General features: G+C 38.3%; 1 protein-coding gene across 1 annotated transcript in view; it reads left to right on the top strand.

Annotated features, from left to right (window-relative positions):
• The window catches only part of LOC122556381 (endothelin-converting enzyme-like 1), an 89,116-nt gene that overhangs the window by 15,411 nt on the left and 60,808 nt on the right, over positions 1-12,897 (top strand). The window contains exon 4 of the mRNA XM_043703015.1: positions 11,445-11,555. Coding sequence (XP_043558950.1) covers positions 11,445-11,555 — 111 coding nt within the window. The remainder of the gene's footprint in view (positions 1-11,444; positions 11,556-12,897) is intronic.

The raw sequence follows: 12,897 nt of genomic DNA, 5'->3' as shown, positions 1-12,897 counted from the left end.
TATCATAACCCTAAGCATCCTCAGCATTCTAAAAATCGCGCTGAAGCACCAAAAATCTTAATGTACAATCCTACAGAAATAATCCCGTGCTCGCGTCACCACTATATAATGAATTACTCAAAGTCTCTTTAGCCTGAGTCTCAGTGGTTCTTCCGTTGATTCAGCTGTCCAGTCTTCTTCCTCAACTGGAGATTCCACTGGCCCTTTCCCCGCCGTTCTTATCGTTGTTTCAGTGGTCAAAAGAGCCTGATACTGCCCTTCCCAGTCCGGTTGCAATTTAGTCTCTGTCCACGGTTTCATTAAGACCCAATCTCCCGGTCGAATCGGATGAACAGCGAATTCAAGGGGCAGAGTCTGTGCCAATAAACCCTGTTTCCTGAGGAAAGACAAAGAGGAGGAGAAGTCCAGTATATACTTCTTTAAGGACAAATCTTTAGTTTCTGGGATTGGCAGTGGCCAGATATGAGCTTCCTGAGGACCTGGGACTTTAGGTATAAGGGAATAAACCACCACTTCCTATGGATTCAGGGCTGCTTCTTTAGTTACCTCATCAGCCAGTAATATAGCTTTCCATTCTTTAATTAACAATGAATTAATGCAGCCATGTTTTAAATTAACCATGAATCAATATGACAAGTCTGTGAGACTGTGTGAAGGGATGCTGCCAATTAATATTGATTCAGGCTAACACAAACGATTTGTTATAAATATTAATTATAAATTATATATATAAATATAAAAATCATTATCTGTAATTCAGTGTGGAAATGCAACAAATGACTAAAACATTTTAGAACTGTAATTGCGCCGTTCTGTTTGTTTACTAGTCACTTGTGACCTTTCATTTTGTTTCTGTAATTGTTTTGCTCGAACACATTCATTTTTAAGAACCTCAACAGATTTCATAGCACCATTTGCAGTTAATTCAATCCCAATTTGGTGGCAGTATTTTGTCATGAGTGCAAAACTGATTCTTTGTGCCTCTCATCACAAAACTGTCGCCATAATCCAATTAACTCTTTCGTTCCTGCTGTCTTGGGCTTAAAATTTAAGGATGACCTTGTTGCCCCCCATCTCGACTAGGAAAACTACGTCCTCTTTTTATAAAGTCCCACCTTTAAATTTATCAAGGGTTCCTGGTGGGTCCCCGGGGGCAGGAACTCCTGACACCCCTATTTTTCATCAAGGTTCATAAACGGTACTGCCTTTACTTCCTTTTTCAGATCTGGACACTCTCTCTTAAAGTGTCCCGTCCTTCCACAATAACAACATCCCGCCTGTGGGGATTTCCACTTCGATCCTTGTTCCTGTTCACAGACCCCTTAACATCTCCTCCCCGACCATTCCGGTTTCCTTCTCCTTTTAGTTTTGTCCTTTTCTTTATTATCTCATCAACCGTGGCTATCATTATTTTTGCCTTTTGTTTCTACTTCTCATGTTATATTGCCAGGTCAATTGCTGAGGAAAAAGTGAGGACTGCAGATGCTGGAGATCAGAGCTTAAAAATGTGTTGCTGGAAAAGCGCAGCAGGTCAGGCAGCATCAAAGGAGAAGGAGAATCAACGTTTCGGGCATAAGCCCTTCTTCAGGCTTATGCCCGAAACGTCGATTCTCCTTCTCCTTTGATGCTACCTGACCTGCTGCGCTTTTGCAGCAACACATTTGTAAGGTCAATTGCTGACCCAATTTAACCAATTGAACAGCTTTAGGGCCACCTAATGGCCGTTCTTCATCACCCAATGTTTTGTTGAGATCTTGAAAATGTTTTTTAAGAAACATTGCAATATTTCTTGCTCGCCATAACTTCAAATACCAATTCATCAATTTATGCTTTTCTAAATTTTAAAGCCTGTTCCTAACTTGTAAATATATATTTATATTTATAAATTCAATTGTTCAGTATTTAATATTTAAAATGTTAAATGCATACAGTTTCCAACTTTAAAATCCACTATAATTACCCAGTTTTAGTCCCTTAATTTAAATCCAAAATTAGTTTTCATAAGTAGTCCTGACTAATCATTGCTCAATTACAATGCTATAGGTCGTGAAATAATCGGAGCTGCTTTAAAAGGATTTGTCTATTCAAGTTTAAAAAAATTTCTAATGCATGAACAATAGCCGAATCCAAGGTCATAGATATTAACCATAGGATTTTTTTACTACAATCTAATGTTGAACCGAAACTTCAACTGTCCTCCATAAATCGCTTTTAATTAAGGTTAAAAGAGATTAGTTAGAAACTGATAGTAAGGCAGTCATGACATGTAAAAAGAACAGGAGTTAACATTTTATTTCATAATCACTGTAAAATCCTTAACCTTAAAAGAAATCATTTTAAATTTCCATAATAAAAATCAGATTCAAAACAGTCCTGGATCTCAAGCTCCAGGAACAAAGCACAAACATTCAATCACCAACAAACAAATATGCATTTAAACCAAATCACAAAGGGTTAAACTTTCTACCAGCTGTACAGCTCTTTTCTCTCTCACACACCATATCCCACAGACACTTTCTGAGCTTCCAATAACAACACCTCTAGCTGCTCCTCGCTTCACCCCTCTATCTTTTGAATATTTTTCTGAATGTCTGGCCATGATTTAGTTACAAAGTGTACCCTTAATAGCCCCTCAGCTACTTGCCCTTCCAACTTGAAGCATAATCAGATTCCTCCTGACTGTAAGGCTTTTTTTCATTAACATATAAATTCAAATATTTACAAACCCAGTCTGCGGCCGACCCGTACTTTGGCCAGAGAACGGCAGGACAAAGAATGGATTCCTTCGTCCATACAAAGCAACAATATTTAATCATCTTTTTCCTATCTTTTTCCCTTGTACATGTATTATTTTTCCAATTCCACAACATCCTGCCTAACGGACATTCTGGAAGTATGTTGTAAGGGACCCCGCCCCCATTTCCATTGCCTTTTTCTTTTGTTTTCCCGGAGGCTTTTTCCTTACCCATGGCACAACCCATACTGAGTTCCTTCGTTAGTCCCTTATTAACTACTAAAATTCAATCCTGGCCACGAAGGCAGTACTTAAAAGTCAATTTTCTTACCTTGGCCTGTGCACAGAGTTGCCTGGCCCCTTTTTAACGTATTTCCTATCAACCTCCTTTCACTCTCTGATTCAGTTGTCTCTCTTGTGGGATTCGTACCAGTCACCCAAGGGAGCGGACCAAACCGGGACACGAGACTGCTCCTCAATCAGGAACTGGACATGTCTTCCCAGTGCCCAGGGCCAGCCACTTCCCCCGGCGATGGAAGAATATCCCGGACTAGCCCCCAATTGTGATAAACTAAGCTCACTCACTTCAATAATTTCAGTCCGAGACAAGATCTGAAGCAGTAGTATCGTTTATTACACTCTTGCAAGAGGGGTGTTGTGTCCACTGTCCACAAGGCAGGGACACACACACACTGAATTCAATAAGTACACAATATGTAATTCGTTCCTCTTCCCTCCTACCATTACTCCTCCCCTGTTTACATCTCCCACTTCTCTAAGACCGCTGCCCATTACTCTTGTTTATCTCTTGCCTTATCCGGCCTTGTCTGTGACAAAATGCTTATTTCTGGTCTCACAAGGCCATTTGACCACATCCTGCTGTGGTCCATTGTTGGGTATATCCTCCTTTACTGCCATCTGCTTCCTTGCTTGTTATGACCTTATGACCTCTTGATTGTGGTTTGTTCTTGTTTTTGCAGAAGCGGGAAACAGATGCTTATAACTACTGTTTGTACAGGCATATCTAGCTTAGCCCCCTCCCCTCACAGCACCTTATCTATTTGTCTGTAACATCTAGAATTGTTTGCAGGCACATTTCATTCTTGTATGCACATATTAGCTAATACAAAAACAATTTTATATTTCCTTCACATAGTTTTCATTCTTGTTAAGTCAGCTCTTGGCTGAAACAATTATGCACTGGTGTGAGTTCATTTACCTTGCATAAGCAATTATGATTGCAGAAATAACACTGCTTTACCTATATCCCACACATTGGTATGCAGTTTCCTATCTGTTGCACATTTAACAATTAGTGTGAAAGTGTTCTGCTCAATTGCATTGAAGTTACATCTCAAGAGCCTTAAAAATTCATTTTGCAAAATACTCCTGCAAAGAATGAAAGCTGCTGCCAATACAAGGTGGTCACTTGGATGGTTGCATAGAATGAAGAAAAGTATATAAAGCAATCAGATGAGTTATCTTGCAAATAGGGGTATCAGGTTAATCTTTAACCAACATGCTTGTCACACGCTTTGTAAAAATATGAGTAAATTCCACACTTTGTGTGAGGCTATGCCAAAAATAGATCCAAAATGAAATTTCTTTTTGTAGGTGCATTTTTATGTAAGGGCTTCAGAATTTCTAATACAGCATTTTTCAGAATGACATTTCTATTGGAATGTTGTGCTACAGCAATTTTGGCACATAATTTAGGCTGACATCCCAATATAACAATGTAGAGGTAGTGTACTGTCTCAAGTAGCACATGCTATATGTGACCAAGACTTTGCTTGCCCTTTCAGTTGGATGGAGAATAAAACATGGTACAAGTTGAAGATAAACTGAGGAGATTATTTTTCAGTCCTGGACAATTGTTATTAGATTAGATTACCTACAGTGTGGAAACAGGCCCTTCAGCCCAACAAGTCCACACCGACTGTCTGAAGAGTAACCCACCCAGACCCATTTCCCTCTGACTAATGCACCTAACACTGTGGGCAATTCAAGCATGGCCAACTCACCTGGCCTGTGGGAGGAAACCAGAGCACCCACAGGAAACCCACACAAAGACAGGGCGAATGTGCAAACTCCACACAGACAGTCACCCGAGGCTGAAATCGAACCTGGGACCCTGGTGCTGTGAGGCAGCAGTACTAATCACTGAGCCACCATGCCGCCCAAACTTCTATACCCAAAATGACTAAAGCAGATTAGCTGGTTATTATCTTATTGCTGTAAGGTGTTCTTTGAAGTGAACAAATTGGCTGTTGCATTTCTTATATTACAATGTTTTAAAAACACTTGTAAAATGTCCTGCTAAGTTCTGTAGTCTGGAAGGACACTATATATATAAAACAGGCAAGTCTTTCTTTATCTTTGCGAAAAATAGTGATGGACTTTACCAGATCTATGGAGAAAGGGTTTTTAATATTTCCACTTTTGTGTACATTCAGATTTGGTTTTTGTTGACATATTTGGCTACAGCTTTTTTTCATTCTTGTATGGAACGTGGATTTCACTGGCACGGCTGGTCTTTGGTGTCCTTGAACTGATTGGCTCTCTTGGCCATACAGAGGGCTATTAAGAGACAGAGACATTACTGTGGGTCTGGAGTCTCATGCAGGCCAGATCAGGGAAGGGCAGCAGATTTATTTTTGTAAAATGCATTAATAAATCAGAAATATTTTTAGAATAAAGGTTGTATAATCACTAATCAACTCATTTTTAATTCCTGAGTTTATTGAATTAGACCATGAACAACTACCCTAACCGGATTTGAAACCACATCCCATGAGGTATCAGATTTCTGAATCTAATGACATTACCTCTGTACCACCTTCTACTCCTATTCATCATCATTGGTCAAACTGTTGCTCTGATTTACTTTTAGTTTATCAGTCAGCTGAAATAATCTACCAGTTTGAGTTTCATTTACATGGTTTGAGTGTCTGTTCATTTCATCTTTGACACTTTGCCTAAGTTTTCCTTTCAATGTCTTGAACTCATTGCAACAGTTTGTCAGCAGTTTGAAACTTATGAAACCATCAAAATGACAGCAAGAGAGCTTATTGTCCTTTAAGAGCAAAATTTTGTGAATAGCACACAGGTATACATAGATTATTTAAGAATCAAATTCAAAATTAACCTATATTGAGAATACATGGAGCAATCTCCCTAAAAGAGTTCATTCTAACCACCTAAAGCACTAAGATAAGAAGTAATAGAGTTTGTGGATGGGAATTAATAAATCTAAAATTTTGGAAGACAATTGATACAGTGCCTCAAAAGAGACTAATGTCTGAAATGAAAGGTCTTATGATAAAGGAAGATGTTATAAATTGGATAATAAATTGACTTCATAATTGAAAAGCTAAAATAGATCAATGGTAGTATTTCTAATTGGACAGTTGTGATCAGCAGAGTCAGAGTTCAATCTTAAGTCTTAAGCTGTTCAGAATATAAATGACATTTCATATTAAAAAAATGTGGGTTGACAGATATCGATGCAAAATGTATGACACCAGCTGCAAAGAAAAATAACACGACCTGATATCTAAGCACGTTCATAGAATATAAATCTAAGGAAGTGATTCTGACATTTTATAAAGCTTCATGAGTACTGCATCAATGTATGATTACCATACACAAAGATGATTTTGAGGAAGTGGAGATGTTTCAGAGAAATACAGTAAAATGATTCCAGATTCATATTCTTCTAATGAAGAAAATATTAGCATTTTAAATTTACTCAGTTATAAAAATTAAGGTGGCTTTGACTCAATTTTCTTAAATAATCTAATAAACAGACAAGTTGATGTAAAGCATTACTTTATGTAAAAGTACAACATAAGAATTAAAGAACATGAGCACCAGCCGAGGGAGCTATTAGTTTAAATGTAAATATTGAATTATGCAGTAGTCTGCCACCACTTGTGGTAAATTCTCTGGTGAATTGTTCAGGAGGTAATCACATTCACTCCTGATTTAATTGTGAACTGGGATTTGGCTAAGAGATAGGTAAATGATTTTTTTGTTTGGGGGACATAGAAGATTTGATCTGACTTAAACATCAGGCCAGATCATGGAGAGAATTGTTTGGGTCAAATAACCTTTTCCTCCTCCTTTTCCTGTTTGTTATGTTCTAATGAATTTGCTACAAATTAAATGATTGCTCAATAGGGTTTCCTTTCTATATTCCCAGTTAAAATTGATAGCTTCAGACAATCATGGCCCAATCCACTTTATTGACATGAATTTATTACAATGACAACTTAAGAAATAGCCTGTAAAATCTTTGTACTTGTCTGCCTTTAGCATGTCACCGCTGATGGTTGGTATGATTTTGCGATTTGAGGGAAAGGTGCTTGAAGTGGCACCTGGTGCTTGAAAAGGCCTCAGGCTTCTTGGTACACTTTCCAAGCCATGGGGTTAGCCAAGTATCACTTTCGTTTGGCACTAAAGGTGGTTTAGATAAATGTTTCTTGAAAAAGGCTGAAGTGATTTTATTTAGACATTGAGTAGGTCTGGCTTGTACTCATTGGAATTGAAAAGATTGACAGACAGCCTTATTGAAACATATGAGAATCTTACGGGTCTTGACAGGATGGACACAGTGGTTGTTTCACTTTGTAGAGAGTCCAGGACAAGAGGGCATAATGTCAGAGTATGGGGTTGCCCATCTAAATCAGAGATGAGGAAACATTTCTTCTGTCAGAGGTCAGTAAATCTGTGGAATTCTTTACCCCAGAGGGCGGTGTATGTTGGATCATTAAGTATATTCAAGGCTGAGATGGACAAATTTTCACTCAGTAAGGTAATCAAGGGTTATGGCGTAAAGACAGAAAAATGGAGTTGAGGCTCATCAGATCAGTCATAATTTCACTGAATGGCAGCAAAGTCTAGATTCACCAAATGACCTTCTTTTGCTCATATGTCCTCTGGTCTGAGGAGTTATCAAGTGACTCCCTTCCAACCTCTCCCAAACAACTTGCATCTACCTCAGTACTCATGTTCAAGTAAGTTTCCTGTTGTTTTTGAGAACATGGCAGCTACAGTGCATTGGCTTGCAGTCCATGGGACTGTACACCTTCTCCAATTATTAAGATGCAACTGTGATCAAAAGTGCCTTGTTCCATTTCATCTTTTGAGCTGAGAGATCGCAAGTTGGAAATCAGTGGGCGTAATATACACCTAATGATTACTTCATGAGTGCATTTCTGAACTGGATTCCCACAAAAATTAGCATTTAGGTTAACTGTGAATTGAGGCAAAATGAATAGCATTGTTTAATAAGTATAGTCATAATGAAGGCAATTGCACCATAGAGGGGTTCACCTTTATACAGTAAATGGAAGAGCATTGGGAAAAGTTGATGAGCAGAGTGACCTGGGAGTTTAGGTCCATTGTACCCTGAAGGTTGCTGCACAGGTGGATAGAGTGGGCAAGTAGGCATATGGTATGCTTGCCTTCATTGGACGGGGTATTGAATAAAAAAGCTGGCAGAACATGTTAAAATTGTACATGACGTTAGTTCGGCTGCATTTAGAATACTGTGTACAATTCTGGTCGCTATATTACCAAAAGGACGTGGACACTTTGGAGAGGATGTTGCCTGGTATGGAAGGTTTTAGCTATGAAGAGCATTTAAGTAGGTTAGGTTTGTTTTCATTAGAAAAAAGGAGATTGAGGGAGTCCTGATTGAGGGTAATCATGAAGGGTATAGACAGGGTGGATAGAGATAAGCTTTTTCCCAGGGTAAAGGATTCAATAATGAGAGGTCACGCTTTCAAGGTGAGAGGTGAAAAGTTTAAGGGGATACACGCGATAAGTACTTTACACAGAGGATGGTAGGTGCCTGGAACTCGTTGCCAGCAAAGAAAATAGAGGCAGGCACGGTAGATTCATTTAAGATGCGTCTGGACAGATGCATGAGTAGGTGGGGAGCAGAGGGATACAGATGCTTAGGAGTTGGGGGCCAGGTATAGACAGTAGATTTGGATCGGCTCAGGCTTGGAGGGCCGAAGGGCCTGTTCCTGGGCTGTAAATTTTCTTTGTTCTTTGTTCTTTTTGCAGTGCTGCACTTGACCCCATTGAGAAAAGACAGTTACTTACTCTTCCCAATTTGGAGGCACTATTTTCCACAATGACATTTCATCCAGTTGAGTTTCAAGCCAACATGGTGAATGCCCAACCTTTGACGCACAAGTTATCCTCTATTCTTCATGTCTCTACTTTGTTTTTTTCCCCATAGGCCCTGCACCCTCCAAGTATCAAGGCTAAAATGACCATAATTTGCCTTAAACCTCCTATCAGGACCACACAGTCACTTCCAATAATCCACCATGCCCCATTCTACCATTTTCTCCCCATAACTGTGACTATTTCCTCGGCAACTAAATTAAAGATTGATAAGGTGAATGGCAGGCATCTTTTCCCAAGGGTGGGAGATTTCAAGACAAGGGGGCATATTGAGAGAAGAATACACAGAGAAGGGTTTGTGTGTGGAATGAACTTCAAAAGGAAATAATGGAGGCAGGTACAGTTACAACATTTAAAAGACATTTAGGTAAGTATATGAATAAAAACTGTTTGGAGTGATGTGGACCATCTGCAGGCAGGTGGGACTAGTTTGGTTTGGAATTATAGTCAGCATGGACTGGTTGGACTGAAGGATCTGATTCTGTGTTATCTGACTCGATAACTCTATAAATGAGGCAATCCCTAGGTTTGATCACCCTGTCACCGTTACAATGTCAGGGATTGACCCCTGAAAAACCCAGAATCCCCAACTCCACACTTCCACCAACTAATTGCAGATCACCTACCAGACTGAGTCTACAACAATACCCCACCACCACAGTTACTGATTTGTAACTTGTCCTTATCACAGTTTCTTATTGTTGCAAGCTGCCTGATATTCTCTGTGTTACCTGATTGCTAAATCTGACCTCATCAACCAATCTAAGCAGGCAGGACTTAATTATCACAGTTTATCTGAATGGTAAAAATCAGATTCTTGGCCCTTCGCCCAATTAAGACATCATGCTTAGCATTATTCTTAATCCGTAATGGAGGGAAAATCATGTACATTGCTTTGTTTGAGCTGTAAATTCTTTGTATATTTATGCATTTCTCTCCTGTTTCCAGTTTCCTTGAGTCAAACTGACAATTGATCTTAACTGATGGAAACATTTGAGCTGTTGCCTCACTCAGAACTGGATTTGAGCAACATCTCTGATAGAAAGTGCAACTGATAGCAAATTTTCAATTCTAATTGCACTTATAGACAAATATAAGTGTCTTTCTTTGTTCAGATAGTAATGGAGACCCAATTTGTGCTGTATTTTGTCAGATGCTATTGCATCTCTAGTTAAAATTAAAAGCACAAGCCCCCATTCACTGATTTGCAAACATTAGTCTTTGCCTCCTAACAAGCTGTCCTTACAAGTGTTGGCACCATTTAAAATGGGGAGTGCAATGCATTGTAATTGCAGATCTCACCTTTGAGTATCATGCTCTAAGGCTCATGAGAAAATGCAAATCACCTTTTGAATGTCCTGACTTATTTTATGTAGAACATTTACAATCATCATCAAAAGAAGTCTACCTGTAAAATAAAACCCCAGTTTCAATCTTCAACATCAGAGTTTGAACAATTACACTACACAAAATATGAATGTCTCAATTTTTAAGAATATGGATAATGTTTCTGGCTACCTATTTCACCTAATAGCATTTCATATATCCATACTTTAAAATAAGACCTTATTTCTGTGGAAACATGTTGCAACATTATGTAAATTTTCAATGCTTGTTTAGAACTTTTAAAATTTCTACATTGTATGCAAGAGTGTTGAAGTGTCCAGCAACTATGGTGTCATAGGTTGGAATTTTACACACCCACAACACCAGCGCAGACAGGTAAGGGTATGGTAGGGAGTTGCGTGTGGGGGTGGGGATGTGTTGGCAGGCAGTAAAAGTGAGCTGTATGACAGCAGCGCTGTACCTGCTGCTTATCTGCCTCAATTAATGGCCACTTAAGGACCTCTTCCAGCTATTGCAGGAATTTACAGGTGCCAAGAAGTGTTGAAGTTAAAATTCTGGGCACAGTTGATTCTCTTTGTAAAATTTCTGTAAGACCTCATAAGATATTTCTATTTGTGGTAATAAACCAGTACTTACAATTTTTGTAAGTTACGCAATCAGATTGAGAACAGGTCACAGAACTCCACAGAGAAAGAGAATTCTCTAAACCTTAAAAAAAAAACTCTATGAATAACTCCACACCTCATTCTGACTTGAAGGAATCATGGATCCCTTAAGAAAAAGAAAAATGCTCTGTTTAAGAAAAAACTACAATATTTTATTGGTATTTTATCCATTAATGGCACATTTTTTATTGACCAGATTCTGATAGCATACAAAGATCTAATGGAAAAATTAGTAAGTCTGCCTCAATTTGTGATAATAAACCAGTACTTACAATTTTTGTAAGTTACGCAATCAGATTGAGAACAGGTCACAGAACTCCACAGAGAAAGAGAATTCTCTAAACCTTAAAAAAAAAACTCTATGAATAACTCCACACCTCATTCTGACTTGAAGGAATCATGGATCCCTTAAGAAAAAGAAAAATGCTCTGTTTAAGAAAAAACTACAATATTTTATTGGTATTTTATCCATTAATGGCACATTTTTTATTGACCAGATTCTGATAGCATACAAAGATCTAATGGAAAAATTAGTAAGTCTGCTTGGGGGAGATAATGCCAAAAAGAAGACTGAAGAGATATTACAGTTAGAGATGCAATTGGCAAATGTAAGTAAAACAACAGATATTCTATGAATTACTGTAAGGCTTCAGCAAGTATGTATTTTAAATTGATTATTCCTGTTTCACTCCTAATTACAGTTATAATTGCTGCTCATAAGAAAAGGCAAATGGAATGCTATAAAAATGCTATAAATAATGTACATAATCAATTCTAGGATGTAATAGATATTACTAAATATTGTTGGGCATTAGGATTATGGAACTCTTGCATTGATCAATTTTTACTTCAGACTCACGACAACATGATAGGGAGGCAGGCAAGAAATAGAAAACTTGATATCTGTTTGGGGAATTCGTTCAAATTCATCTTTAAGGAGGTTTAACCGGGCACTTGGAAAAATTCAAAATAAATTGTCAACATGGTTTTGTAAAAGTGAAATTCTGTTTAATCCATTTATTTGAATCACTTGAAGAAGTAATGTGAATAAAAGTGAAACTATTGATTGAGCCCTCCACTATAACCTGATGAAGGAACGTCGCTCCGAAAGCTAGTGTGCTTCCAATTAAACCTGTTGGACTATAACCTGGTGTTGTGTGATTTTTCACTTTGTACACCCCAGTCCAACACCGGCATCTCCAAATCTTATTAGTTTGGTCTCTTGAAGGAAGGATGTAAATGCAGTGGGAGCAGTTCAAAGGAGCTTGACCAGGTTAATGCCTGGAATGAGCTGGTTGTTTTATAGGGAAAGATTTGACAGGCTGGGTGTAATTTCACTTGAGTGAGGGGTGATTTAATTAGGTTTATAAGATCCTGAATGGTCTTGGTAAAATAGATATGAAATAGCTGTTTACTCTCATGCATAAGTGCAGACCTGGGGACTGTTTTAAACTTAGGTGTCACCTTTTTGTGACAGAGAGGAAATACTTTCTCTGGGTGGGTGTGGGTGGGATTGAGTCACTCTGGAACTGTATGTCTGCACTTAATGTAGATATTTGTTGTTAGATTGATCCAATGTAATAGATTATTACATTGGATCAAAAGGAAATTGCCATCAACACAGAATAGCCTAACAATTTTTTTTAAAGATCAGTTAAATATAATTAAGCTATGTTGGGATCAATGAAAGAGAAATGTACAGTAGGAAAAGCAGCCAGAGGGCCACTTCATGGAACAATGAGCCAATATCCAACAATAATATCCAGTATTAAGAGTGGAGTACAACAATTTTATAATCTTATTCACAGTCTGATATGTACTACCTGAAAGGGTGGTGGAAGCAGATTCAACAGAAACATTTGAAGAGAATTGGATAAGCGTTTGAAAAGTAAAATTTGACAGAGGAGTGTGACTAGCTCTTTTAAAGAGCCAGCATAGACATCATGGGCT

The sequence above is a fragment of the Chiloscyllium plagiosum genome, chromosome 13 (genome assembly GCF_004010195.1).
Source record: "Chiloscyllium plagiosum isolate BGI_BamShark_2017 chromosome 13, ASM401019v2, whole genome shotgun sequence".
Taxonomy (NCBI): domain Eukaryota; kingdom Metazoa; phylum Chordata; class Chondrichthyes; order Orectolobiformes; family Hemiscylliidae; genus Chiloscyllium; species Chiloscyllium plagiosum.
Note: the sequence above shows the minus strand (reverse complement) of the source record. Positions and strands in the feature narration are given on the sequence as shown.